The sequence below is a fragment of the Aspergillus bombycis genome (genome assembly GCF_001792695.1).
Source record: "Aspergillus bombycis strain NRRL26010 chromosome Unknown contig00002, whole genome shotgun sequence".
Taxonomy (NCBI): Eukaryota; Fungi; Ascomycota; class Eurotiomycetes; order Eurotiales; family Aspergillaceae; genus Aspergillus; species Aspergillus bombycis.
Genome location: NW_019170004.1, coordinates 489,473 through 513,919, shown reverse-complemented (window position 1 = coordinate 513,919; position 24,447 = coordinate 489,473). Strand labels below are relative to the sequence as shown.

Below are 24,447 nucleotides of genomic sequence, written 5' to 3'. Positions count from 1 at the left end.
TGGCCAAGGACAAGGGAAGAAAAAATAAAATAAATCAAATAAAAAAATAAAGAGAAAAGAAAAAGAAAAGCAAGAGGAAAAAAGCCAGTGGTAGCCTCTCCACATTTCTACCAGTCCAGATCGTCAGATCATCACCACCACCATATACCACCGCATCATGTCAAATATTGTGAGCCACCTTGATGGCATTTCCGGTGAGCTTGCGGGCGCTCGATATGGGCTCAAAGCGACCCTTCTCTTTTTCATCTCCATCTCCATCTACAACGTAATTGAGTTGGCAATCCTTGTGCTATCGACATTCCGTCGCTGGACAGGTCTATACTTCTGGAGCTTGCTACTTTCGGGCTGCTTGGGGGTAGTTCCATACTCACTCGGCTTCATGCTGAAGTTCTTCACACATGCCAGTTCTTTCTTGTCTGTTACGTTGCTTACCGTCGGCTGGTGGACAATGGTGACCGGTCAGTCTTTTGTTCTCTATTCACGGCTACATCTTGTCATCCGCGATGAGTACATTCTTCGCCGTGTGCTGTGCATGATCATAGCAAATTTCTTTCTTTTGCATATCCCTACCTCTGTCTTGACGTATGGTTCCAACGTCCCCGATCGATCACCTCGATTCGTCAAAGGATATAATATCATGGAAAAAATCCAGATGACCGGTTTCACCGTACAAGAAGTGATAATCTCGGGGCTCTATATCTGGGAGACGACCAAACTGCTTCGGTTAGGTTCAAGCCGACAAAACCGAAGAATAATGCGCCAGTTAGTCGGAATCAACGTTGCCATTCTTGTGATGGACCTAGCCCTTCTTGCATTGGAATATGCCAACTTCTACGCTATTCAGATCACGCTCAAGGGTGTCATTTACAGCATCAAACTTAAGTTGGAGTTTGCCGTGCTCGGGAAACTGGTCGATATGGTTCATGGACACAGGCGTCCGGGTACATTGGGTAATGACGTACAGTTGTATTCCTTACAGGATGAATCTAGCCTGACTGCACCGGCATCATCGTCTGGTCTGTTGGATAGTATCAACTTCTCTCGCGTTGTTCAAGACGGGACGAAACGACCACATATATTACAGAACGAGGGATGTCCGGATAAGAAATTCACGATGAAGGTGTCGGATTTGGTTCAACGTCGCCCTTCCGAGGGAATTATCTAGTTTTTTATTGTACATCTCTATTTTATTTTTTTGTTTATACCCATTACGACTTTAGTCCATTACAGCCCTTCGTCTTCATGTTAATATGACCATAACACCAATGCAATGTAAACCTCATTTAGCGCCGTCACTCAAACCAGCATCGTCGCCCTCAACCCAGCCGAATTCTTCGTCGGAATCTTCATCCTGGCTATCTGCAATCTCATCGACTTTGCGTTTTCGTTGGCTAGCCGATAAGCTCGTTTCAACTGGCTCTTGAGGCAGGATCATCGGAGGCGGCGTCTTGTCGATCCCACGTAAACCGTCCTATTCACTAATGTGAGTCATCTGTGAGTGCTGCTGCACGAAAAATGATCCAGGCCTACCGTCTCAATCTTGAATGGTACGATATTCTCGTCCAATCTTAAAGACAAAGTCTTTCCTGCTCTCTTCATTACCTCCGCGAATCGAATACTCTTGGAATCTCCCTCGTCCTCGGGCAGAAAGTCCCGAAAAATGGCAACTCTCGTATGGACACTATTCTCCCATGTTCCGCCCGCGATAACCGGACACAGAGTTGCGCGCGGTTGGCCTCTGATTCGGGTATGTGTCTGGTTGACTAGAAGTACGGCTAAGCTATGTGTAGCTGCTAGTTTCACGAGTTGGTTGCCCAGGTCGCTTGTGACATTCCATTTGCGGTTCATCAGCCAGTGGATCTGCGTCTTGTCTGTGATTCCAGACTGGGGTAGACGGGATTTCAACTCAGATGGATTAGGAAAATATGATGGGAATAGCCCTGATACAGAGTCGATGACGAGAAGCTTCGCATCTTCTGGGGGGAAGCCCTTGGGTGGGCGGATGAGGAGAGCTAGCAGATGAGGTAGCGACCTTGCATGGAAGTAGATCAAATTCTTGATAGGGTCTTTTGGTGCATTAGAAGATGTGGCATCAGAGGACTTTTTCAGCATGCTTGCCAGGCGTACTTTTGGGAGTGGAGATCCCGTATCTGGGAATGTTAGAGCCAGTTTTCAGTGGAGTTTGGCTTCATACCGATCCAGATCACTTTGTCCCCATTCCGCAGGGCCGATGTGACAACGCTCAGACTACGGATGTATTGTTAGATCATAAGCAATATGCGACAGGTAGAGATGGGACCTTACGCCAGTGATGTTTTCCCAGCCCCAGGGGGGCCGAATACCTCAGTGACATGTCCACATGGTACTCCATTGGAGTCTATATCACAGGTACGTCCCGGTACATCCTCCGGGGAAGGCGGGCAGATCGCTTCATCTAATTGAGGAATACCCGTCGATATAGCGCTGGAGGCAGACGCGGCAGACGCGTGCAGAGACTGCGACGCAGGAAAGGAGACAACGCGATCTGCACGTATGAGTAATTTATCAATCGTTTCCTAATGGGTTTGCAAGGACTTACGAGGCTCCTGAGTGGAAAGACAGAGATAATCCTGCTGGTTCATGGTGACGGCAGACGCGAACCCGGCGCGTCAGGCCTGTTGGGATCAAATGGTGATAGTTGCGCGCTTCGGAACACTACAATACTGTCGACCTCTCATTTTGGTGTCGCAGTATGCTCCAGCTTCGCTGTGGGGATCCTGAGTCCAGCAACTACCGATGCTGGTGGGTGTTGACTGCGAGGTTTATTAATGAGGAATTGCCGATTCGGATTGGTTCACGTCGGAGTTTAATATGATTAAATCTAATCTCCGTAGATCGTCATTTTTCCTCAGCGTCTGATATACGGGCGTTATTCTTGTCCCACGTAGTTAACTTTAAAGCTTATCGTCGACTTGTATACTTTCTTTATGTGACATCATAAGGTATACGAGTTGTCTTTTCACATCGCAGACTCGTGCTTCAATGCTGAATCACACTGAGCCCATACTCGGCTTCAACACCGTGCGCCACTATGCTATGAACACTTTCTCATCTCTAGCCATTACCTGGCTCCCGCTCATTCCTATACTCATATTCTTAATTTCTCGTAAATACTACGACTACACAAACACCCATCCCAAAGGTTGTCGCAAGCTAGGTCTCTCACACCACCAAACCAACCTGCACGATGAATACGACCCCATATACAGCCAAGGCGTGCCCGACAAGCACACAGGCCCGGAAGACCAGCCCTCATGGCGCATAAAAGCGCTCTTCGCATACCCGATCAAAAGCTGCGCCGGCATCGAGCTGGACACAGCCGATGTCGTCCCAACAGGCTTCACCTACGACCGGCAATTCTGCTTCGCCGAGTACATCACCCCCAAAGCCAGCAACAACCAGTCTGAGCAAGCCCACTGGACAGCAAGGACGCTCCGCGACGGCTCACTCTGCAGAATGGCTCTCATCAGACCCGAGATCTGGGTCCCCGACCCCACCGCCGACGACTACTCCCCGGAGCTCCAGGAAGTGCGATCCCAAGGCGTCCTGGTAATCCATTACCCACGAGTCTCGGCCGGTATGCTCTCGCTCCCAGTGAGACTGGGCATAATGCTAGGCCTCCTCTCGAAGGAACTATCCTTCCGAGTCCCTTTCTCCCCTCCACAAGACGCAGGTTCCAGGTCGACGTATCCCTCCACCCCGGTCAAAATCTGGAAAGACTCCCCCCTGGCCCACGACTATGGCTGCCATCTCCCGCCCTCACTGCACCATTTCCTGGACCCTGACCGTACCCGCGGCCCCCTGACGCTCTTCAGGGTAAACCCATCCTACCACAGAGAAATCTTCCGCAACGCGCCCCGCAAAGAGCACCTCGGGTTTCAGCCGGTGACGGGCTTCGCGGACGCATACCCCATCCATCTCCTCAACATAGCCAGCGTGCGAGATATAGCGGGTAAATGCGCGGCCGATATCCCCGAGCTAAGTATCCGTCGCTTTCGGGCGAACATCATCGTCCAAGGACCGGGGGCTTATGAGGAGGATCATTGGAAGAGGGTGAGAATCTATGATTCTGGCTCTGGCTCTGGGGGTGTGGAAGTCTACACTGCTTGTCGGACTATTCGGTGTAAGTTGCCCAACGTGGACCCTGATACTGGGGTTAGGCATCCTGTGGAGCCGGATCGGTCGCTAAAGAGGTGGAGGAGGATTGACCCTGGCGATCTGACCAATGCTGCGCTGGGGATGCAAGTTGTTCCTGCTGTTAGAGGTATGTTTCCTTTGTTTTCTTTCTTTTGGTTGGTTTGGGGTGCTTTTGTGGTTAGGCTGGCGTAATTGGTTTTGGGGTCTTAGGCTGATTTGCGTAGAGTTTAGGGTGTCTGTTGGGGATGGGATCGAGGTGCTGGAGACCGGGGAGCATTGTTATATTAAGATGTTGAAGCCTGGGGAGAAGGTGGAGGGGGTTTAGGTTTGGACTTTTACTTGTATAAATGTCTAAGACTGGGTAATTTTAGATGGTGGCCTTTCTTTTATGTGCTGGACGATTTCATTTACAATGTGTATATTTACGAATACGTACTAACTTGGAAGTGAAACAATATTCGAATTGTAGTTGATGTGAGTCACTACTCAACAGGGTATCCTTTCATTAGACCCTCTCAAGGGTCGTTATATACTAGCAGAAAACCAAAACCATTATTATATAGTAGCCGGACCAGCCTCAGTGACCTTGTAGTGCGGGGACTCCGAAGTGTCCTTCGTCTCTTCGCTCTCACTCCGGACCTCGCTACCCCTGGCCTCCACGATGGCTGCCTCTTCCTCTGGGTCTTCCGGGATAAGAAGGTTGAGAATCAACCCCAGCACAGCGGTGACTGCGAACCCGTTGGTCATAACGAGCACCACAGCATCCAGAAGCCCCTGCAGGGCGTGGTTATCACCGCTGTAGGTGAAGAAATATTGGAACCAGTCCGGCACCAACGTGGCAGCCATCCCGACGGCGAAAGAGGCCGTGAGGATGAAACGGTTGCGACGTGTGAAGGGGATGGTGGAAATGATACGGATACCGGAGATAGCGACGGACGAGAAGAGGAAGGTAGTCATGCCACCGAGGACAGAGCTGGGGATGGCGACAAGCGCGGCAGCGAACTTGGCAAAGATGCCCATGATGACGAGGAAGAAGCAGCAGCAGTATCCAGCCTTGCGGTTTGCGCATTTCGTCAGAGCGATGACGCCGTTGTTTTGGGCGAACACAGACATGGGTGTGATGGTGCATAGGCCTGCGAGCAGACAGGTGATACCGTTGCCCAGGACGCCGCCTCTAATGCGTGAATCGAAGTTGGGGCCCTCCACTTCCACTTGAGAAACGTCGCATGTGGCTGTGATATCGCCGATTGATTCCATCATGATCACGACGTAGACTGCTAGTAAGGGGAGGATGAGTGGTGGGTATATCGTTAAGGGGAATGTCCGGACCCAGATGAAGGACGCTACTGGGGCTGCATCAATGCCTGAGCGGTCGAAGTAGCCACATGCTGCCGCCACAATGCATCCAACCAGCAAACCGATGACGACGGCACAGGATTTCATGATGGGGGAGCCGAATCTTTCGCACAGAATAATGGTCACAAAGACCAGGAATCCGAGACCGATGAACTCTGCACTACCCCAGGGTAGAGCGTGCGGTGCATCTGCACTGGGGCATAGGGCACGGGCGGAGGGGTCGCTGCCACAGCCGCCTGAGCCTCCTGCCCAGTCTTTCATGCCGCTTTCAATGAGAGATGCTCCGATCAGGAGGACAGTTGGTCCAGTAACCAGGGCTGGGAAGACGCGTTTCAAGACCTTGGAGCTTATGAATGAAAGGCCGATTTCGAGTAAAGAGCATAGACAGGAGGTACCGAGAAGAGCTCCATAGCCCTTCGGACAAGGTAGACGGTTACCCTGGGCATCAACAGGACAGTATCCAGACGAATACATTTGAGTAAAAGTTCCCGATGCTACGGTAATAATCGCGAACGAGGTACCCACGACTGAGATCAGACCCGTGCCCATCGAGTATGGCGTTTTATAGATGTGAATGCGGGTCATTTGAAGGGCAGACAGTATCCCAGATACGATCAGAGAGGTCGACACTAGGTATTGGTAGTCTTCATCTCCAAAGTTGGCACCGGAAGAACCACCCAAGAGGATTGGCGGCGAGATAACTGAAGAAGTTAGTGTTCCACCCCCCGAATCATAATGGGACGATATGCCAACCTCCAGCCAACATTGCTAGGGAATGTTGTAAGCCCAGAAGAAGAGCCAGAAAAACTGGTACTCGATCCTCGAGTCCAAAAAACGGTGCCGATCGCCTCGTTTGCTTCATGAAAGGGATTCTGGGTGTGAAAAGGTATGCATAATCGTAGTCTCCTATTAAACCATCCCTGTGGATAAATCGATTAGCTCTATGTTGAAGTTATATAGGCGCCCGACAGTAATAATGTACCTCGTGGTGAAGGTTTTGACAATTCGACGGCCTTTATCGGCCCAAGTTCGCTTGGGGCGCAGGTCAGGACCAATCTGATCTGGTCCATCCATGTTGGCGAGCTTTGGATATGTTTCGCGGCTGGATAACTGATATCTCTTTTCTGTCGAGCCACGTTTATGATCACGATCGAGGAAAGTTTCCGCAGATAGGTAGGGTTCGCTTCCGTATAACGCACGACCGCGGGGAGAAGGCTCGTGAACCAGGGTATGATGGACGATCGAAACTGATTATCTCGAATCAAGATCGCGGGGAAACACGAGGTTTATGTTTCCAAGCGCGCTCAAAGGACCTGCCTGATAGTGAGATGTAGACTACAGCATCTCTGGGGAAGCCCGATCAGATTTTGCAAATTTCCGAGAACGAAGCGATACGGATTATCGATAAGTGACGAGCACGATGCGTCAATGAATCGAATAATTTATTTAATAAATTAAGTTGGTTATCTATCAAGGATAACTCTAATTTGAGGGTTAGTCCCTTGGCACCCATAACAAGGGAGAACTCGGAGAGACCGCGGCGATGGACGCGAGTCATTCCGGCTTCAGCTTCTGAGACAAACAGTGATGCAAACGATTAAAGTCAAAATGTACATGAGAGGCAGTCCAATGAGAGATGTTCGCTGCTTCAAAGTAGCGGAGCGACATCTTCATTGACAATGATGTGGGTTGACAATCGCATTATTAGTAAAGTCCTAGAGTTAGTGATTGAACCAAAGGATTACATTGAATTACAAACTACATTCTAACGATCAGTTGGCCCCTGTGCTGGCAGCTGAACACAGTCTTACGCCCAGATACACCGATCCCTGCATCAATCAGCTTTTTGTCTTGTTGTCTTTACCTAGCATCAGCCACTTTCTGTTTCCTCCCTCTCCCTTTCCCTCCCTTCCCCCCCTTTCACAAAATAAAAACCATAAAAGTTAGAAATAATAAACCTGTTGACTATGATCAGCTGTAATCAATGCAAAGCTGCCAGAACCGCAGTCCATGACAGTGCAGTCAGTATCTCGAAACACCCAATCCCAAGACCTTGGCCCGTGCGTATATCCTTGGCTTCACCAGTGGAGTCGAGATAAGGACAGCCTCTTGAACCATTCTGAGAACGCGAAGGCCAACCTGCTTATCAGTGACCATGACGGGTACCGCCGAATTCCTCTAAAATCCGGGGGAGCTGATAGCAAACAGCCGAACTGGTCACCGTCGAGATGTCGACCTGGAATAGACATTATCCCTTCAATACAAGCAAAGGTCTTGGGATGATGTTTTCACTGAGTTAACTAACTCGGGGCGCGGATGACTACGCAGATTACGCCTTACCATATTAGGTGATTACGGGCCATTTTTGGACTGTTACATCGGTGTTGGATCAAGTGGGGAATTAACCGCTGTTTTTTCGAGAATAAATGTTGCTAAATAGTAGTTATCAGCTGTGTGACTGAGAGGTTTGACTAAGGGATAGCCATAACTAGTCTACGGAGTAGCGCTTCAATATTCAACCTTGATGCGAATAACGGTTGTTAGTGCTGGGACCAGTCCCCATATTATTGTGGAGTATATGTTCGTGGTCCTCCAGAGTACAATGTACGTACTAGTAGTATGTACATACTGTGGTACCTTGATTGAGGGAGCATAGTGTGCTACTGCAGGAACCTCGACGCCTGGTATGAGACACTACCATATGGAACTATGGAGAACATCGATGATTGCTATCTCCCCAGATATGGCAGCAGTGATTTTGGTATCGATCGGGGGTCGTATGCCGCCATGATAGCTACCTTAAGTGTCGACCCGTCTACTCGACGCAGTCTCATCTCTGAATAGCCACAACACGATAGTGCAAGCCTTACAAGGTAACTACCATAGTCGTCCCATTCTACCGGGGCTAGACAGCTCTAGATTCTTCAATAAGTGAATATAGTAAATAGCTTAAAACGTGTTAAACCCGCACTATACATACTCCGTACAGCAAAGAATGACGGGGATATTTTGGACTCATCCTTCACCAGAACATCTCCATCTAGGATTGGCGACCAAAATTGTTTTCAATAACTCTCAGGCCTACTAATTGCCGGAAAGTTGCCCTGTGAGTTTACGAAGGCGTGGTGTGTGGAAGATCCCGGTACTAAAAAAATCAAAATTTTCATTGAAACAGGTACGTCGCCACCACAAAGTGGCAAGAAAAGAACACCTCCGTCGGGCTGCATCGGATATACTGATTTGAAATATACTATGTATACTAGTATATGCTCCAGCTGGGTGATATCCTGGGGCCTCCGCTTCTCCAGTTATATTCCGTCAATTGTAATTACTGCGGTCTTACTACCCTAAATGACCGTGAGGGTGAAAATCCTTTTGGTGGCTGCTGTCACATTGTCAACTTAAAGGTTCGGATATTGTAATCGCAGTTCGGGAAGACTTTCTGCGGAGAATGCAGCCGTTGATGTGAGGTGAGATTCAATGAATTTAGTTGTCGTTCTCCGCGATGGGACCAATCAGATCCGTCCTATGTCTGACCGCCTGCAAAAATGTGAAAATTGTTGGGGATTCAACAGATGGCGAATCGGTAGTGATTGGCCCAAAACAACCGGACTAACCCGAAACAGCAGAGCCTGGCCGGCGCTCGCCATCGAATCACAAGCGGCCCAACAAGCTTACTGGTAGGGCAATTGGATATTCGGCCTCGTCCCTGGTGTCCTTACATAGACATCAGCAATGCTGGAGGTTCGGCTTTGTTGAATGCTGAACGCAGTTGTGAACCTCGGAATCTTATGATCAATTGATTTACCAGTGAGGTGTGAATGATAAAAGTGTCCTGTCAGGCCACTCTTTTCCTCCTTCTTCCCTCGTTCCGGTTGATCGCTCAGCATAGCATCATTATTGCCCGGCCTTGCATTTCCTCTGTTTTCCCCAACCATCATCCACCGGTGGAACCCCTTGGGGTGTGCAAGTACAGATCTCCCGAATTTTTTTACTCATTCGCCTTGTCTTGTTTCGCCTCCTACCGGAGCTTCCCCACCCGTTTTTGTTTCCATCACTTTTCTTCCTCGGATCTCTCGCCTCCGTTTAAATAGTCCTCTTCTCTCCACCTCACCACCCTAACCCTTTCACCTATCACGAGGGCATCCGTCACTGTCGACAGTTTCTTCGTCTTGGGTTCGGGCATATTGGAGGTCTAAGAGACGACGAAAAGCACCGACATCATGTCTGCAAAGACGGCAGACGCTACCCAGCCTCGTGCTGGTGACATTAAGAAGGTTCACATTGCCGACACTGCCATCACACGGAGCAACTGGCACAAGCATGTCAACTGGCTGAACGTGTTCCTTATCATCGGCATTCCCGTATATGGATGTGTCCAGGCTCTCTGGGTGCCTCTGCAGCTCAAGACTGCCATCTGGGCGGTCATCTACTACTTCTTCACCGGATTGGGTATCACCGCAGGTAGGTTTTGCCCCGACTCGCAGGAGTATCCATTCAAGATACAGCGGGTTAACAGTTTCTCGACACAGGATACCATCGTTTGTGGGCTCACTGCTCCTATTCCGCTCGTCTTCCCCTCCGTATCTGGCTCGCTGCTGTTGGCGGTGGTGCCGTGGAAGGCTCTATCCGTTGGTGGGCTCGTGACCACCGCGCTCACCACCGTTATACCGACACCGACAAGGATCCCTACTCAGTCCGCAAGGGCTTGCTCTACTCCCACCTTGGCTGGATGGTGATGAAGCAGAACCCCAAGCGTATTGGCCGTACCGATATTTCCGACCTGAACGAAGACCCCGTCGTTGTGTGGCAACACCGGAACTACCTCAAGGTCGTCTTTGCCATGGGTCTGTTTATGCCCATGCTCGTGGCTGGTCTAGGCTGGGGTGACTGGTGGGGCGGCTTCGTCTATGCTGGTATTCTCCGCATCTTCTTCGTCCAGCAGGCAACTTTCTGCGTCAACTCTTTGGCTCACTGGCTCGGTGACCAGCCATTTGATGACCGCAACTCTCCTCGTGATCACGTCATCACTGCCATCGTCACCCTTGGCGAGGGATACCACAACTTCCACCACGAATTCCCCTCCGACTACCGTAATGCTATTGAATGGCACCAATATGATCCCACCAAGTGGAGCATCTGGATCTGGAAGCAGCTCGGCCTCGCTTATGATCTCAAGCAATTCCGTGCCAATGAGATCGAGAAGGGCCGTGTTCAGCAACTCCAGAAGAAGATCGACCAGAAGCGTGCCAAGTTGGACTGGGGTGTCCCTCTCGACCAGCTCCCTGTCATGGAGTGGGACGACTACGTCGAGCAGGCCAAGAATGGACGTGGTCTTATTGCCATCGCCGGTGTTGTTCACGATGTGACTGACTTCATCAAGGATCACCCCGGTGGCAAAGCTATGATCAACTCAGGTATCGGCAAGGATGCCACTGCCATGTTCAACGGAGGTGTTTACTATCACTCGAACGCTGCGCACAACCTGCTGTCGACCATGCGGGTTGGTGTTATCCGTGGTGGCTGTGAAGTTGAGATCTGGAAGCGCTCTCAGAAGGAGAGCACCGACTACGTCCGTGATAGCACCGGTCAGCGGGTCATCCGCGCTGGTGAACAGGTTACGAAGATCCCCGAACCTATTCCCACTGCTGATGCAGCATGAAGTGGCTATTTATCCACTATCCTGTGATGTACGATTGTCTTGATATTGCATTCTTTTTTCTCCACGGGTCATGTCCTTATTTAGCACCATGGGCGTTCATTATACGACACTTAATTGTATGGGGTTCGGAGTTGGGTTTGGGTTCAGCAGCAAGATGGCAGGAGACTTGATTGATTCGAGTTTTTGTTCGCATCCTTTATAAAAGCGAAAGGGTCAAAACATATTTGTTCAATGAAAATAGATGATGATATCCACCTGTTATATTTTGAGCACATACCGTAGACTTTCGTAGGACCATCCTTCTATTATATTCCTAGAGTACAAACAAACGAACCACTTGTTCCAAGTCGAATGTCAATTTTGCGGTGGGTGGGAAAAGTCACATGGCATCGCACTAGCTCCACAGTTTTACTTAGCTTGCCGTTAGCGCGGGTCCAACTCCAGTGACCAAGTAGTAAATACAACCATAGACTGCAGGTCACCATCATCTCTGCATCACCACTGCAAAGCCACGTATTCTTCTGCTTGAATCAATTCTTCTTACCCCACCTCTCCAATTTCTACCCCTCCCACCATTCCAGCCCTTCGCTCCGTTTTTCTACACGCCCTCGTCCTGTTTGTGGGCGTCCTTCTCATCACCGTGGCTCCTCCGCTCCGCCTCTCATCCCCCACTTTCAGACTCTCCTCAGTATTGGGCCATCTCCGTGGCTCACGACTGACTACACCTACAGTATCCCCTACGGCACTGACGAACCTCCGCAAATCCCTCACCACCGCGAGCATGGCTCCAGAACACTACCGCCGCCCACCTCAGGCCCCGCCGGTTTTCACCGCAACCGCTCAGTCAATCGTTGACGATGCCAAGCGCCTCATCGAGGCATCCCGCAAGGTCCAGGATGACGTTGTCGCCAATGCGAAGCCTGAGACGGCTACATTCGATTCAGTGCTCAAGCCGTTGGCCCATGACGAGAACACTATGGCGCTGGAAGCCCACATCCTCAGCTTCTACCAGGCAGTCTCGACCGAACAGCAGTTGCGCGATGCTTCGTCCAAGGCCGAGGCGGAGCTGGACGAATTCTTCATCGAAACGGTCATGCGCGAGGATGTCTTCAAGCTTGTGGATGCCGTGCTAAACAAGAACGAATCTCTTGACCCCGAGTCCCGTCGCCTCTTAGAGAAGGAGCACAAGAGTTACATTCGTAATGGGCTGGGCCTTCCCGCTGGGCCGAAGCGGGACCGCTTCAAGGAGATCAAGAAGCGCCTGAGTCAGATCAGCATTGAGTTCCAGAAGAACTTGAATGAAGAGAACGAGGGTCTCTGGTTTACCTCCGAAGAACTGGACGGTGTGCCGGAGGACGTGCTGTCAGGTTTGAAGAAGGGCGAGGGAGAGAATGCGGGCAAGCTCTGGCTGACCTTTAAGTATCCGGACCTTTTCCCGACTATGAAGTATGCCAAGAACCCCGAAACTCGCAAGCAGGTGATGATCCAGAACGAGAACAAGTGCAACCAGAACGTACCTCTCTTCCGGGAAGCCATTATCCTGCGCGACGAGGCTGCTCGGCTTTTGGGATATCCGAACCATGCAGCATTCCGAATTGAGGATAAGATGGCCAAGACACCAGAGACAGTTGACACCTTCTTGGGAGATCTGCGGAGTCGCCTGACAGCCGGTGGCCAGAAGGAGATCAAGAGTCTGCTGGAGTTGAAGAAGAACGATATTGAAGCTCGTGGCGAGTCCTTTGACGGCAAGTACTATCTGTGGGACCACCGGTTCTACGATCGCTTGATGCTCGAGAAGGACTACTCTCTGGACCAGCAGCAGATTGCTGAGTACTTCCCTCTTCAGACTACCATTGATGGCATGTTGAAGATCTTCGAGGAATTGTTCGGCCTGGTGTTCGTAGAGATCACCGGCGATGACCGGGCTAAGGTAGCTCCCTCCGGTAAGGGAAGTGACATTGTCTGGCACGAGGATGTGCAGATTTTCAGCGTCTGGAACGACGAGGGCGAGGGTAGTGGATTTGTTGGCTATCTCTACCTGGATCTTTTCCCTCGGAGCGGCAAATACGGCCACGCGGCCAACTTCAACCTCCAGCCCGGTTTTATCGACAAGGACGGCAAGCGCCGGTATCCGGCCACCGCCCTTGTGTGCAACTTCACTAAGCCGACACCGAAGAAACCCAGTCTGCTCAAGCACGACGAAGTTGTAACATTGTTCCATGAGCTGGGCCATGGTATCCACGACCTCGTGGCCAAGACCATTTACTCTCGGTTCCACGGAACCAACACCGTGCGAGACTTCGTCGAGGCCCCCAGTCAGATGCTGGAGAACTGGTGCTGGACCCCATCGCAGCTCAAGTCGCTCAGCAAGCACTACTCGACGCTCTCACCCGAGTATCTCGCCTCCTGGAAGGAACAGGCCGGTGACAAGCCTGTGCCGGCCGAGCAGATCCCCGACGAGGTGATTGAGAACCTGATCCGGACGAAACATGTCAACGACGCACTGTTCAACCTGCGCCAGCTGCACTTTGGTATCTTCGACATGACGGTTCACGAGCCCAAAAGCCACGAGCACATTGAGAAGCTGCCGATCTCGGCCACCTACAACCAGCTGCGCAAGCAGATCACTCAGATGGACGGACCGGAGAGCTTGGGTCTGGGTGACGAATGGGGACATGGCGAGGCGACTTTCGGACACTTGATTGGTGGCTATGATGCCGGTTACTATGGATACTTGAGGTACGCTTGCTTTATTCTTTCCCGTGCCCTTGATATTCTTGCTAATCATGTAACAGCTCCCAAGTTTACTCCACCGATATGTTCTACACCGTCTTCAAGGCTGACCCGATGAACCCGGCCGCCGGCCGACGCTACCGCCACCAGGTCCTGGAGAAGGGAGGCAGCCAGGATGAAATGACGAGCTTGACGGAATTCTTGGGCCGCGAGCCCAAGACCGATGCATTCTACAAGGATATGGGCTTGGCTTAGGATTAATATATATACCTACCACTATATAAATGATTCGGTGAATATAATTAAGTTCAAATGAAGAAGAAACGATCTGGAAATTCTTGTAGAATCAATATATGTCAAGATAGATAGATAGTATAAATTGTCGACTCCGCCGCGCCAATCAATCTTATCGATAAGGCCCCCCAAAAGCTCTTCTTCAGCTTCCACCAACACCTCCACTCCAACGCTACAGTCACCTCAAACGAACACCACAACCAATTCACTCACTCAATCAACAAGAGCCCACATCAAGAGAGCCTAACAAAAGCCCAACCAGAAAGTCCAACACCACAACCATCACCAAGAACCCAAAAATGTCCACCCCGGACCCCCAATCACCAACTCAAGACCAATCCCTCCAACAAGAACAACCCACAATACAGAACCGTCTCCCAGTGCACACCCACCACTGCCGCTTCTGCAACCACCTCCTCCTAGCAACAACCCGCGACATGGCCTCCCTCCCGCGCCGCAAAGACCCCGCCAAAGACAAAGCCATCATCCTCCCCCTCCCGACATCAGACACCTCCGAGGACCCAGGACAAGAACACTACAGCATCCTCCTTTCGACAACGGTACCAGATCGCAAGGCGACGCTCGTCCGGCGCGAGGATGGCTTCGAGAAGAGATTGTTCCTGCGGTGTGGACGGTGCCGGGTTGTTGTCGGGTATTTCTTGGATGGGGTGCTTTTTCCGATGACTTCTGTTGCTGCTCCTGCTTCTGGAGGTGATGGGGAGGAAGGGGAAAGGAAGGAGAAGGTCGTTTACTTGCTTCCGGGGGCATTGGTAGAGACGGGGGCTATGGGGGATGAAGCGGCATTGAAGGGCGTTGACGATGAATGGAGGGGGTGGAGCGCGGAGGCTTAGGATGTATCTTTATGTGTGTGTTGTATTATACTGGTTAATGAATGGATGTGTGTATATTGAACTTAGGGGTGTTATCTTGGTTGGTTTGTGGTATATGGAGTCTGGGTACTGTTTATTATATCGTGAATATTGCCTTGTCACTGGGAACACTGCTTGCTTTTTTGTATAGACCATCAGGTTCAGTATTCCTCATATCTACGCCCTTGAGTGTTCAATGTACTTCTGGTGTATAGTTTGTATCTCTGGTTTTTGTATAATTCTCCGACTGTCCAAGATACACTAGAGAACTATACTTCATACCTAGCATTATCAGGCAGAAAAACGTCAAGCACAATTCACCAAACCCTAACCCAATAAACTAACAGATCTAAACGACACAGCTTCGAAATACAAGATCAAGACCAAGACCAACAAGTCCTATACCAGAAGGATAACCCAAGCGTCCAGAATCTCTCCAGGTAAAGAAGCACTGCATGTAGGTCCCTGCAAAGAATGGCCCAAAATAACCAATCTACTAGTACTAAATAGATACAGCGTGGCACTGCCACACTTTCAGTGCAAAGATGCGGCTCCTGCACTGCAATTTTAGCGCTCTGGGGAGGATAGTAAGAATCAGGATGTCGAGACTCGATAGACAAAGGTTTTGATTCGTGAAGACGGGCGGCACTGCATTCTTAGAGCCCTGGAGAAGATGGCAGAATCAATCGCATGTTTATCCTAATTGGGCAAGTCTGTCACGCTATTGAAATACTTTTTTTTTCTAGCACAGTATCTCTAGTTTCGAAGAGATGATGTTCAGAAGTCCCTATACACACTACCGGATATAGATCAGTTCTCTCATACTTCTAGACTTGTTGAGGTTAAGTTAATACAGCCCTAATAAATATCTCCACTGTAGTTTTAGGCCCTAAAAGAGGATACTGAGGTGTCCATACTTACCCTAATAGATGTAGGACATTTCTATCACACTTGTAGATTCATTGCAGTTCGCACAAAAGTTAGCACTGCCTGTTCCTCCGACATGTCTGACCAGCGTTTCTTACTAGCATGTCTCAAGCTGTAATACACTTTCTAGGCTCTCAGAGAGGGTAGTCAGGATCCACCCATATATATTTCATTCCGCACAAGCACGTACTACATGTTTTGAGGGCCTGGAGTGGATGGTCAAAGGTAACAGCACATATACACCATAATCTTAGACCACTAGGAGAAGTTGGCCATGAAACATACACTGCACTTTTAGACAATGGGAGAAGTTGGCCAAAGGCTTTTATCTACAATAATATGTGCAGTAGCTCAGCCACACTTACTGGAATTTATTGTCAGATCTTATGCACGTGTTTATGCGTACCACACACACTACTGACTGCACTACACTTTTAGGCGCTGGGAGAGAGCCTAGAGATTCGTCTAGATTCATCACCTGATGGCTGAGCCATCACTTTTTCGTCCTCAAGCCTTCCGTTCCCACACTGCAATTTTAGCTCACTGGAGGGAGGGATTGTCGGAATAATATGCTTGGGTCTTTGTAGTTAGTGAGTCTTGTGGTATTGTTTGTGTTGTTGTCTTGGCTTGCAGGGGTTAGTATACATATTAGTGTCTTGAATCTTGCCTGATACATAGTGTTGCTACTATCAGTGTTTGTCATTTTTTTTTTTAAAAAAAAAAAAAAGGAAAAAGGAAAAGTAAAAATATTTAGTATTATTCTGTCCTTCCTGTGAAGTTTGTATAGCAGAGAGCATAATATCTTAATTCCTAAGACAGTTTGTATTACCTCGTTTTGTCCTTTGGACCATTTCTACTGGACTATATATAAACACATTGAGCGGGGCAATCGTCTGTAGAATTTAACTGAATTAATAGCTAGCTACCTCCACTTAAGTTTAAGAGAACTACTTGTGTATCGCTATGAAGGATTATTTCTTGTACATACATCGCTGAATGGAATACATAAATTGCGAGAATGACATGGCATGAAACACTTCCTTGTCGATTAGGTAGCTTTGCGTGGTATGCCACTTGTACTTCTGGATGGGGGTGTGGGGATCACTGTGCTGTTGAGTGTAGCCGATGCTTAGTAGAGGAGTCTCTCGTTTATCTGTTTGGGCTAGTCCTGCTCTGTTGGTTGGATATATGTACATGGTCGCCCAAAACACTCGGCTGACATGGGAGTGATTTCGGAGTACCACTATCCACTCTACGTCATATCGAGCATCATCACTAAACCAAAAGCGTATATGGACTGGAGTGAATTTGTGCAAATATCTATGCCATCATTGCTATTGCTATCCATATCATATAAACCCGATATACAATACAAACGAACTGAAACTTAGCCCAACTCCGCCCCTCGAGCGATTCTCATAATATCATAGAACATAGGGTATCGTGTATCAATCATCAGTTGGCCAGGATCGTGCGAACGAGATCTAGATATGCGCGCATTAGTTCGGTCCCCACTACCGCGCCTGGGGATTCTGTAACCTACCGGTGTAGTTAATCTCACCCGAACTGGTATCGACGGCCTTGAGCAGCTCATCGACTTCTTCATCGGACATCTTCTCGCCCAAGTTCGTGAGAACTGCCCCCGGTTAGCACCTCGGCCATCTTGTACTACATCCGGCCATCCGAATACGTACTGTATCGAAGCTGACCGACCCCGATAAATCCGGTCATATCCTTATCGAACACCTGGAATCCACGACAGTACTCCTCGGCTTCGCCAGGGTCGCGGAAGCCGCCCGGACGGTTGAGAACCTTCACGAAAGAATCGAAGTCGACTATGCGCATGACACTCGTTAGATCATATTTTCCCTTATGAGCGAAGATCGCGACTAGACAAGGATGGACATACAGTCTCCGCCGAGGCTCTTCTCCAGATCGGCGATCTCAGCGAGGGTGGGATTCTGGCCGCATGCGCGCAGGAGGTCACCAAGGGACTCTAGGGAGACCTTGCCGGAGCCGCGCTTGTCGAAGAGGGAGAACGCTTCCTTGTAGTTGGTGGAGGCCTGATCGTCGTGGTTATTATGTGAGCCGGTCATTTTCAACGCCAAGTGTGAGATTCAACCAAGGAAATGATTCCAGACACAGAGTGATAGATGAGGGAGATGGAAAATGCAGGTGTAATGGGGAGAATGAGGAGGGGAAGATTGTTGATGGAATGGGTCGGAAGACGGCGAACCAGGGAATGCGCATGAGGTTGAGGGGCGGCAATTCAATCCAATCGATTCATTGGGACTGAATGAGATCTCGCCCTGGATCCAGTAGGAGATAAACAACCACTCCCTGCAAGCTCTTGGGCATCCTCCTTCGCCTCGCTGGCCATGTTTCTCTTGCCAGTATTCCAAGGGATTGCAGAGCAACAATCAGACGGGGCCACGTACCATCTTTTCGAATTGTTGTTATGGAGCGATTGCGAGGAAGATTCCGGAAATAGTATAGAGTTGTGTGGATTGCTGCGAGGGGGAATGAAGGCAGGGATGGTTGCAATGGAGGATTGACGGTTGACCAGCACGTCAAGACCAGAGAGTTACCAAGGAACAGGTTGGACTGGAATGTTGATAAGAGTTGAAAAGGCGGGATGGAGAAAAGGAGAAAGTGGAGTGTCCGTTGTTGTGGTAACCGTTCCCTCATTGGGAACCAGGCCCTTCCCCATTTGGGACGTCATTCCACATCGACTCCGTAGTCGAAGTTACTACTACTAGTAGGTACTAGTATATCATCTCATAGCCCCGATTCTATTACTGCGATCGTTATCATTGAACCGACTCATTTCTAAACTCAAAGCTACTCGCCAAGAATCATACAAAGCATGCAGAAGACAACGCTTATCCCATTGGTATCACCGCATAATCATAACCCATAAACAGACCCCCCAAAAATAATAGTATATGTACATAACACAAAGTGAGAAGGATATCAACCAGCTCCCAAACAAAGAACAACCCCCCCCTTGAAACCCGTAACTACACGGGAAAGAGCCGAATATGTAAAAGAAACCCAGGACGATGTATCAATCAATACTTATCGGCCCTTCAACTTCTCAATACAACTGCTCAACAAATTAGCCGCTTCCGCCAACAGCTCCCATCGCGTGTTGACAAATCCATCCCGCAGAATCATCAACATCCCCAGACACCGGTTGCGACCCTCCATGGCTTCCAGGTCGTTGGGTGAGCGCACGCCTCCCACCCGTCGGAGATACTCTTGCATGTCGCGGCGCTGATCCACCACAGTGGCCAGCTTCGGTGGTGAACGAATCGGACCTTCCAGAGCGTATCCATAGCACCAGACAACCAGTGCCGCAACGTAGATCACCCACGGCCGGTTGAGAAGATAGTCATCCCGGCCCGAGTAAAGTTCCCCTTCCTCCGACTCGCCGCTCAGCAAACATTCGGAGAGAAACTTGAGGGCGTAGAAAGTCGCGTCTCGCGCTGACGCCTTTGTAGCCCATCGCTCAGTCATCTTCTCACGCGCGGCATTATAGTCTCTGGCAGTGATAGCTCTTCCCATGAGTCGGGTGGCCCCGCCGAGGATTTGACAGTCGACAATGTCGACGTGCGATGCCATGTGAGCCAGGCCGTGCAGCACGTCGCGGGACTCAAAGACATTGTCGTCATCGAGTGGATGCTGAACCCGGTACCCTGGGAAAGGTGGTGGTGTCCCGGCTTGTCCCAACGCTTCGTCGAAATCTCGTCGCCAATTATCAAAGGCCCGCAGTAGCGCCGCTCGCCATTTATCTCGACCGCCAAGGGCCTGGGGAACTCCCAAAGAACTGACTTGGAGATCTCGCTGGTTCATATGCCAACTGACGCTGAGAAGGCCCGCCATGAGAATGGTCCTTCCGAAGGCATTGGTCCGGACCCGTTGCCCATTAAGTGTCCGTTTGAGGCCATCCAAAAACATGACTGGCTTCACTCCGTTAGCATGGAGACTAGCCTGCACACGCGCCACTTCGGCAGCACTGGTCGCTGACCACAAAGCCTCGTCGCAGGGCAAAGGTAGACGAAGCTCATGCGCGACCATCTTAGCCGAGTGGCCAAACATAGTGGCATGGGTGGAGTCGAGGACAAAAGCGGCAAACGCCACTCTCCGGGTGGCTTCCGCTTTGATCCAGTGCGTCCACGATTCGTCCGCGGAGAAGTCCTGTGTCGTCGTTGAGCAGGACGCCGACCGGGCCTGCCGGTCGTCTCTCAAGCTTGCGGGTGAGTCGAATGCGGAACGTCCAATCAAAGAGCTGCCGCGACGCATTAGGGTCAGAGTGGTGTCGTGGTGAATATGGGCTCGTTCATGTAACGCTCGAGTAGAATACATCTTTTCGTAAACCTCAAGCAGCAAGAGGGCCTGGAAGACCCACAGCTTGGCAGGTGGCCGGAAATCAGCGTCCATGAAGAGCTCCCACCTAAGGTGCCACACAATGAAGTCTGCCAGCTCGGATGCCGCTTCGGTTAACTCTGGGCCATGAATCTTGTCCAGCGTGGACGCGCCGATGGCTATAACGATTAGGAGAAGCAGGTTTGGCGCCTGATCGGCGAAAAAGGTGGGCCGGTGCAGGATGGGCAGCTGAGAATGGAAGTGATACCAGTACGATCCAATGTACGTCTGCATCATGCGCAAGCTCAAAACGTGATTGTCATCGTCCATATCACCATCCATTAGAGCATCTTTGCGCTTGGCCACTGCCGAGTAGGCGGCTTCATTAAAGCGAGTCGCCATGAGATGAAGCAGTTCCTGCCGCTTTTCCTCCGATATAATCGCGCGGGGTGAACCAGGGTCCAGAATGCTGGTAACGCTCATGGGATGATGGGGCGGGATAACGCCGCTCAAAAACGTCCCATAGGCTGGATCACCCAACAAGAATTGATTCTGTAGTTGCGTAGGGTCCATGTAATTCGGCACCATACCAGTCGCTGCAGGGTAGCTCATGGACGACGATCCGGGAACGGGTTCATTAAAAAGCCACGCCGTAAAGTCTTCCGCCATTGCAAAAGGGGATCTATTGTATGACTCGCTACCAAAGATGGGGTAGACACAGTTGGCTAACGAATCAAAGCCAGGGTCTCCAATTGTCGAGCCGGGAGCCATCATTCCCGACATCGCATCAAAAGTGCCCATGTTGGCTGTTTGATCAAGTGTCGCCGGTGTAGAAGTTGTTGCCGGGGCTAGAGAAAGACCCGAGTAACCATTCACGGGCATCTGCATACCAGCCTGGGAGGTAAATGGTACAGTATCAGCCAGAGACGACCCGTTGGCGTCTGTCGGCAATGAGGAGTAGGCTCCATCAGCGCCTTGGGGTTGTGTAGTGGATGTCTGGCCATGGTGTGACTGTGCGTCATGATGGATTTCACCGATGGGAGTATTTGTCGGCTGATGGTTGCTCAACGTCCCATACGACGTATTGTGTAGCGCCGGAGGACTGTAACTCTTCGGTACTGGAGGAGAACTTTTCCCATGGGTGCTTAAGCTATTTGACCGGGGGAAAGTGTTTTCATTCTGCGATGGTAGTATATGATGCTGGTAGCTAAATACGGAATTCAGGCCGACAGAGGGAGATGACGATGAAGAAGGAGATATCGGAACAACTCCGTTCGACTGAGCGCTTGACATTTGTGTAGGTATGGATGGGGGCGTGACGACAGTCGCTTGGCTGACGTGGGGTACATGGTGCGGGCTCTGAGGCTGGTTGGTAGCAGCTTGCGCAAAATGATCGCGTTTTTGGAGTTGAGAGCCTTGGGTGGTGTGACGTTCACGGTGTCGAATGCAGAGGTCTTGTCGAACGAAGGAGCGGTAGCAATCCGGGAAATCGCATCGATATATTTGCTTGGGCGTATCTAAGCCATCAGAGAGATCAGTCATCTTTCGATAACCGGTGTGGTGTGGGGTCTCACTTACGGTTCAGCTGATGCCGGTATAGATGCTCCGCACGCGAATAGCTTTTCCCACACCCTTCGTGTGTACATTCGAATTTACGGTCTGTGTTGACCTTTCGAACCCTCTTCCTTTTCTTCGAGGCGCCATTGATAGTGATGGTATCGTTGTCCATGATCTCCACTTCTCGTTCTCTGCGGATGCCTTTGGGTCCTTGGTCTAGACCACTGATTGTACCAACCGCCAAGGTCATCTTCACTCGGTCCAACCGAGAAGGACCGAAATATTGACGGTCGTCCTTGCTTCCTTGACTTCCCGGTCGCCCAAAACGCACAAGACGTTGACCTGCAGAGAACGGAGAGTTACCGAATACGTCGGGGCATCAGACCGGGCGATGACGGCCCGAGTCCGGGGTGGAAAGGAGGCGGATATAAGGTTTCACGGAGAGGTTAACAAGCAGGGGAAATTTGCCATGGACACGGAATAGATCAAAGGGTTCTCTCCTTCTTGCCCGGAAGTAAAGATGGGAAGGATGGCGGCGGCGCAAGGACGAGTTGAGTAAAAACCCCGTGGGGAAAAACGTGTGGACGGAAAGCCGAAGCGTTCCCGAGACGGCTGGACAGAGAAAAGGATGGTCTCCGAGCTGAAAACTCTACTCCGACCGAAATCTCAGATCGAACTTCGCCGGTAGAAAATCCGGAAACACAGGCGAAAATGGGAGAGAGAAAAGGAAAAGTTGCAGAGGTGGTGGTATGATCGCTAGGAGTGATATGGAATAATAATTGGAGAAGTTGAAAGGCGGAGAGAGAGCGCGCGACAAGGTTTGAAAAGAGGGGAAGGTGATTGGAAATATATAAAGTACACTTTTTGTACTGTAACAGTCCGGTCGGTCGTATACAGTACCTGCTCAGTACTACTGCTTCCCAACAGAAAACAGGCGGCGACAGACGAGTTCATATAGAGGACTCAGCGACGGAAGGATTCAATTAACTCATCCAGTAATGATTAATGGAAAATAGAGAAATTGAATAAAATAAAAGAAAAGAAAATAAAAAAAAAGAAAAACCAGATCAATTTTTTCTCTCGTATAATGATAGCCACAACAACCATTTCCATGACTCTAAGTGGGGTATCCACATACTTCGGCTTTAGAGTGTTATTATTATCCAGTTCTTTTCGTGGTCAGTCGGCATTTCATGCATCAAGTGGGTTCTATCTGCTATCCTAGCAAAATGAATATCAACCCTCATCGCTAATTTTTCCCCATCTCCGCTTTCTTTTCTTTTTCTCCTCTAGCACTAGAACGTGTTTTAAGTTCCAGGTTCGCGACTATCCCGGCTTTGATATGTAAATCAAACCGCGGGAAATCACCCAAGTGTCAAAGGAAAAAGCAATTGACCGGCCAATCACTTCTCAAAAGGGAAGGCGAGAGGATATCGTGGGTTTTGCGCATCCTTTCCGGTTTACTAGAGGTGGCCTTGTTTTGTCTGTTGAAACGGGTAACGAGGAGATCGTGCAGGGTAGAGAGGATGATCATCCTGAGATTAAGATCGATTACGATCAAGGATTTAATTAATTCATGTAAGAAGAACTGCACCGAAGTATTACAGAATGCAACTAGAATCTTAGCCAACCAGTCAGAGGCAGTCGTTTTCAGCTGACATGACGTGCTGTACCCTACTCTAAAAACTATGGTGCAGCACAAAAACCATAGTAGAGCCACTCTATAGGTACCATTCTGCGCATAACCTGCCAAAAAGTTCACTCCGTCGGAAGAAGCGTTGAAAATGATAATTAGGGTTTGGAACCTTGTGACTGACAGCCCTTCAATTGACAACTCGGTGCCTGACATTCCGGGTGGAGACATATCGATGGACCCTGTTGAGACACGAAACACTACCATACAGCCAACCCATCTGAGATCTGCTTCGGGACACATGCAGCCTGCGACTAACAATCCTCATCGAGTTGAAATGGACGCGGTTAATGCGGATAATTGTGGTCAAGTGAGCATGGATGGGACCATCTTCCCGTTCCATCCTTTCGTTGGTGGGCTAACAATAGCAGTTATTCGTTAATTACTTGGGCCAAGCTGGCTCACTAGCCTCGTAGTGGCGCTCCTCGAGAAGTAAAACAAGCGACCAATGCTTTCGAACTCCCATTGTGGGCCTGTTGATTGCCTGTATGGCGGGGTTGATCTGCATTCCCAGATGATCTTTAGTGCGTGTTGTTGTGGCTGAAAAGAAAATTACCGGTATAGATCTACAAGCTGAAATCCCCTCATGCATGGAAGAAAGCCAGTAAAGCAGATGCTCGAGGAGTACTGCATGAGCATTGTGGCTAGGCGTTGAGGTCCGCGGAAGAAGAACAACATGGCTTGTTGGGAGCCTATATTGCTTTTTCCTTCAGCCTCGCACCCTCGCTTCCTAAAAAAAAGGCAACCTAGCAAAGATCCGCAGCCTAAATTACTGTTTTTGACGGTTATCCCACTATAACAATAATCAACAA

At 49.9% G+C, this 24,447-nt stretch overlaps 9 protein-coding genes across 9 annotated transcripts; 5 read left to right on the top strand and 4 right to left on the bottom strand.

Annotated features, from left to right (window-relative positions):
* Positions 1–157: 157 nt before the first annotated feature.
* ABOM_000597 (uncharacterized protein) lies at positions 158–1,165 on the top strand (the record flags this gene model as incomplete). The annotated part of the gene is made up of 1 exon (XM_022527727.1): positions 158–1,165. One exon carries the CDS (start codon positions 158–160, stop codon positions 1,163–1,165), a length of 1,008 nt encoding a protein of 335 aa, XP_022394555.1.
* Positions 1,166–1,279: 114 nt separating this feature from the next.
* Positions 1,280–2,621, bottom strand: ABOM_000596 (uncharacterized protein; the record flags this gene model as incomplete). Its single annotated transcript, XM_022527726.1, has 5 exons — positions 1,280–1,471; positions 1,531–2,150; positions 2,195–2,247; positions 2,305–2,524; positions 2,579–2,621. 5 exons carry the CDS (start codon positions 2,619–2,621, stop codon positions 1,280–1,282), a joined length of 1,128 nt encoding a protein of 375 aa, XP_022394556.1.
* Positions 2,622–3,021: 400 nt separating this feature from the next.
* ABOM_000595 (MOSC domain protein) lies at positions 3,022–4,501 on the top strand (the record flags this gene model as incomplete). Its single annotated transcript, XM_022527725.1, has 2 exons — positions 3,022–4,303; positions 4,401–4,501. The coding sequence occupies 2 exons, from the start codon at positions 3,022–3,024 to the stop codon at positions 4,499–4,501; spliced, it is 1,383 nt and encodes a 460-aa protein (XP_022394553.1).
* A 230-nt stretch (positions 4,502–4,731) lies between these two features.
* Positions 4,732–6,606, bottom strand: ABOM_000594 (nucleobase:cation symporter-2 family protein; the record flags this gene model as incomplete). The annotated part of the gene is made up of 3 exons (XM_022527724.1): positions 4,732–6,233; positions 6,286–6,452; positions 6,515–6,606. 3 exons carry the CDS (start codon positions 6,604–6,606, stop codon positions 4,732–4,734), a joined length of 1,761 nt encoding a protein of 586 aa, XP_022394554.1.
* Positions 6,607–9,755: 3,149 nt separating this feature from the next.
* ABOM_000593 (stearoyl-CoA 9-desaturase sdeA) lies at positions 9,756–11,194 on the top strand (the record flags this gene model as incomplete). Its single annotated transcript, XM_022527723.1, has 2 exons — positions 9,756–9,996; positions 10,065–11,194. The coding sequence occupies 2 exons, from the start codon at positions 9,756–9,758 to the stop codon at positions 11,192–11,194; spliced, it is 1,371 nt and encodes a 456-aa protein (XP_022394559.1).
* A 583-nt stretch (positions 11,195–11,777) lies between these two features.
* ABOM_000592 (M3 family metallopeptidase) lies at positions 11,778–14,182 on the top strand (the record flags this gene model as incomplete). The annotated part of the gene is made up of 2 exons (XM_022527722.1): positions 11,778–13,933; positions 13,990–14,182. Coding segments are annotated over 2 exons (2,349 nt in total), but the record flags the coding sequence as incomplete, so codon positions are not given.
* A 338-nt stretch (positions 14,183–14,520) lies between these two features.
* Positions 14,521–15,072, top strand: ABOM_000591 (uncharacterized protein; the record flags this gene model as incomplete). The annotated part of the gene is made up of 1 exon (XM_022527721.1): positions 14,521–15,072. One exon carries the CDS (start codon positions 14,521–14,523, stop codon positions 15,070–15,072), a length of 552 nt encoding a protein of 183 aa, XP_022394557.1.
* A 2,400-nt stretch (positions 15,073–17,472) lies between these two features.
* Positions 17,473–18,113, bottom strand: ABOM_000590 (putative cytokinesis EF-hand protein Cdc4; the record flags this gene model as incomplete). The annotated part of the gene is made up of 4 exons (XM_022527720.1): positions 17,473–17,501; positions 17,561–17,653; positions 17,712–17,852; positions 17,927–18,113. The coding sequence occupies 4 exons, from the start codon at positions 18,111–18,113 to the stop codon at positions 17,473–17,475; spliced, it is 450 nt and encodes a 149-aa protein (XP_022394558.1).
* A 982-nt stretch (positions 18,114–19,095) lies between these two features.
* Positions 19,096–22,192, bottom strand: ABOM_000589 (putative C2H2 finger domain protein; the record flags this gene model as incomplete). Its single annotated transcript, XM_022527719.1, has 2 exons — positions 19,096–21,902; positions 21,964–22,192. 2 exons carry the CDS (start codon positions 22,190–22,192, stop codon positions 19,096–19,098), a joined length of 3,036 nt encoding a protein of 1,011 aa, XP_022394588.1.
* Positions 22,193–24,447: the final 2,255 nt, after the last annotated feature.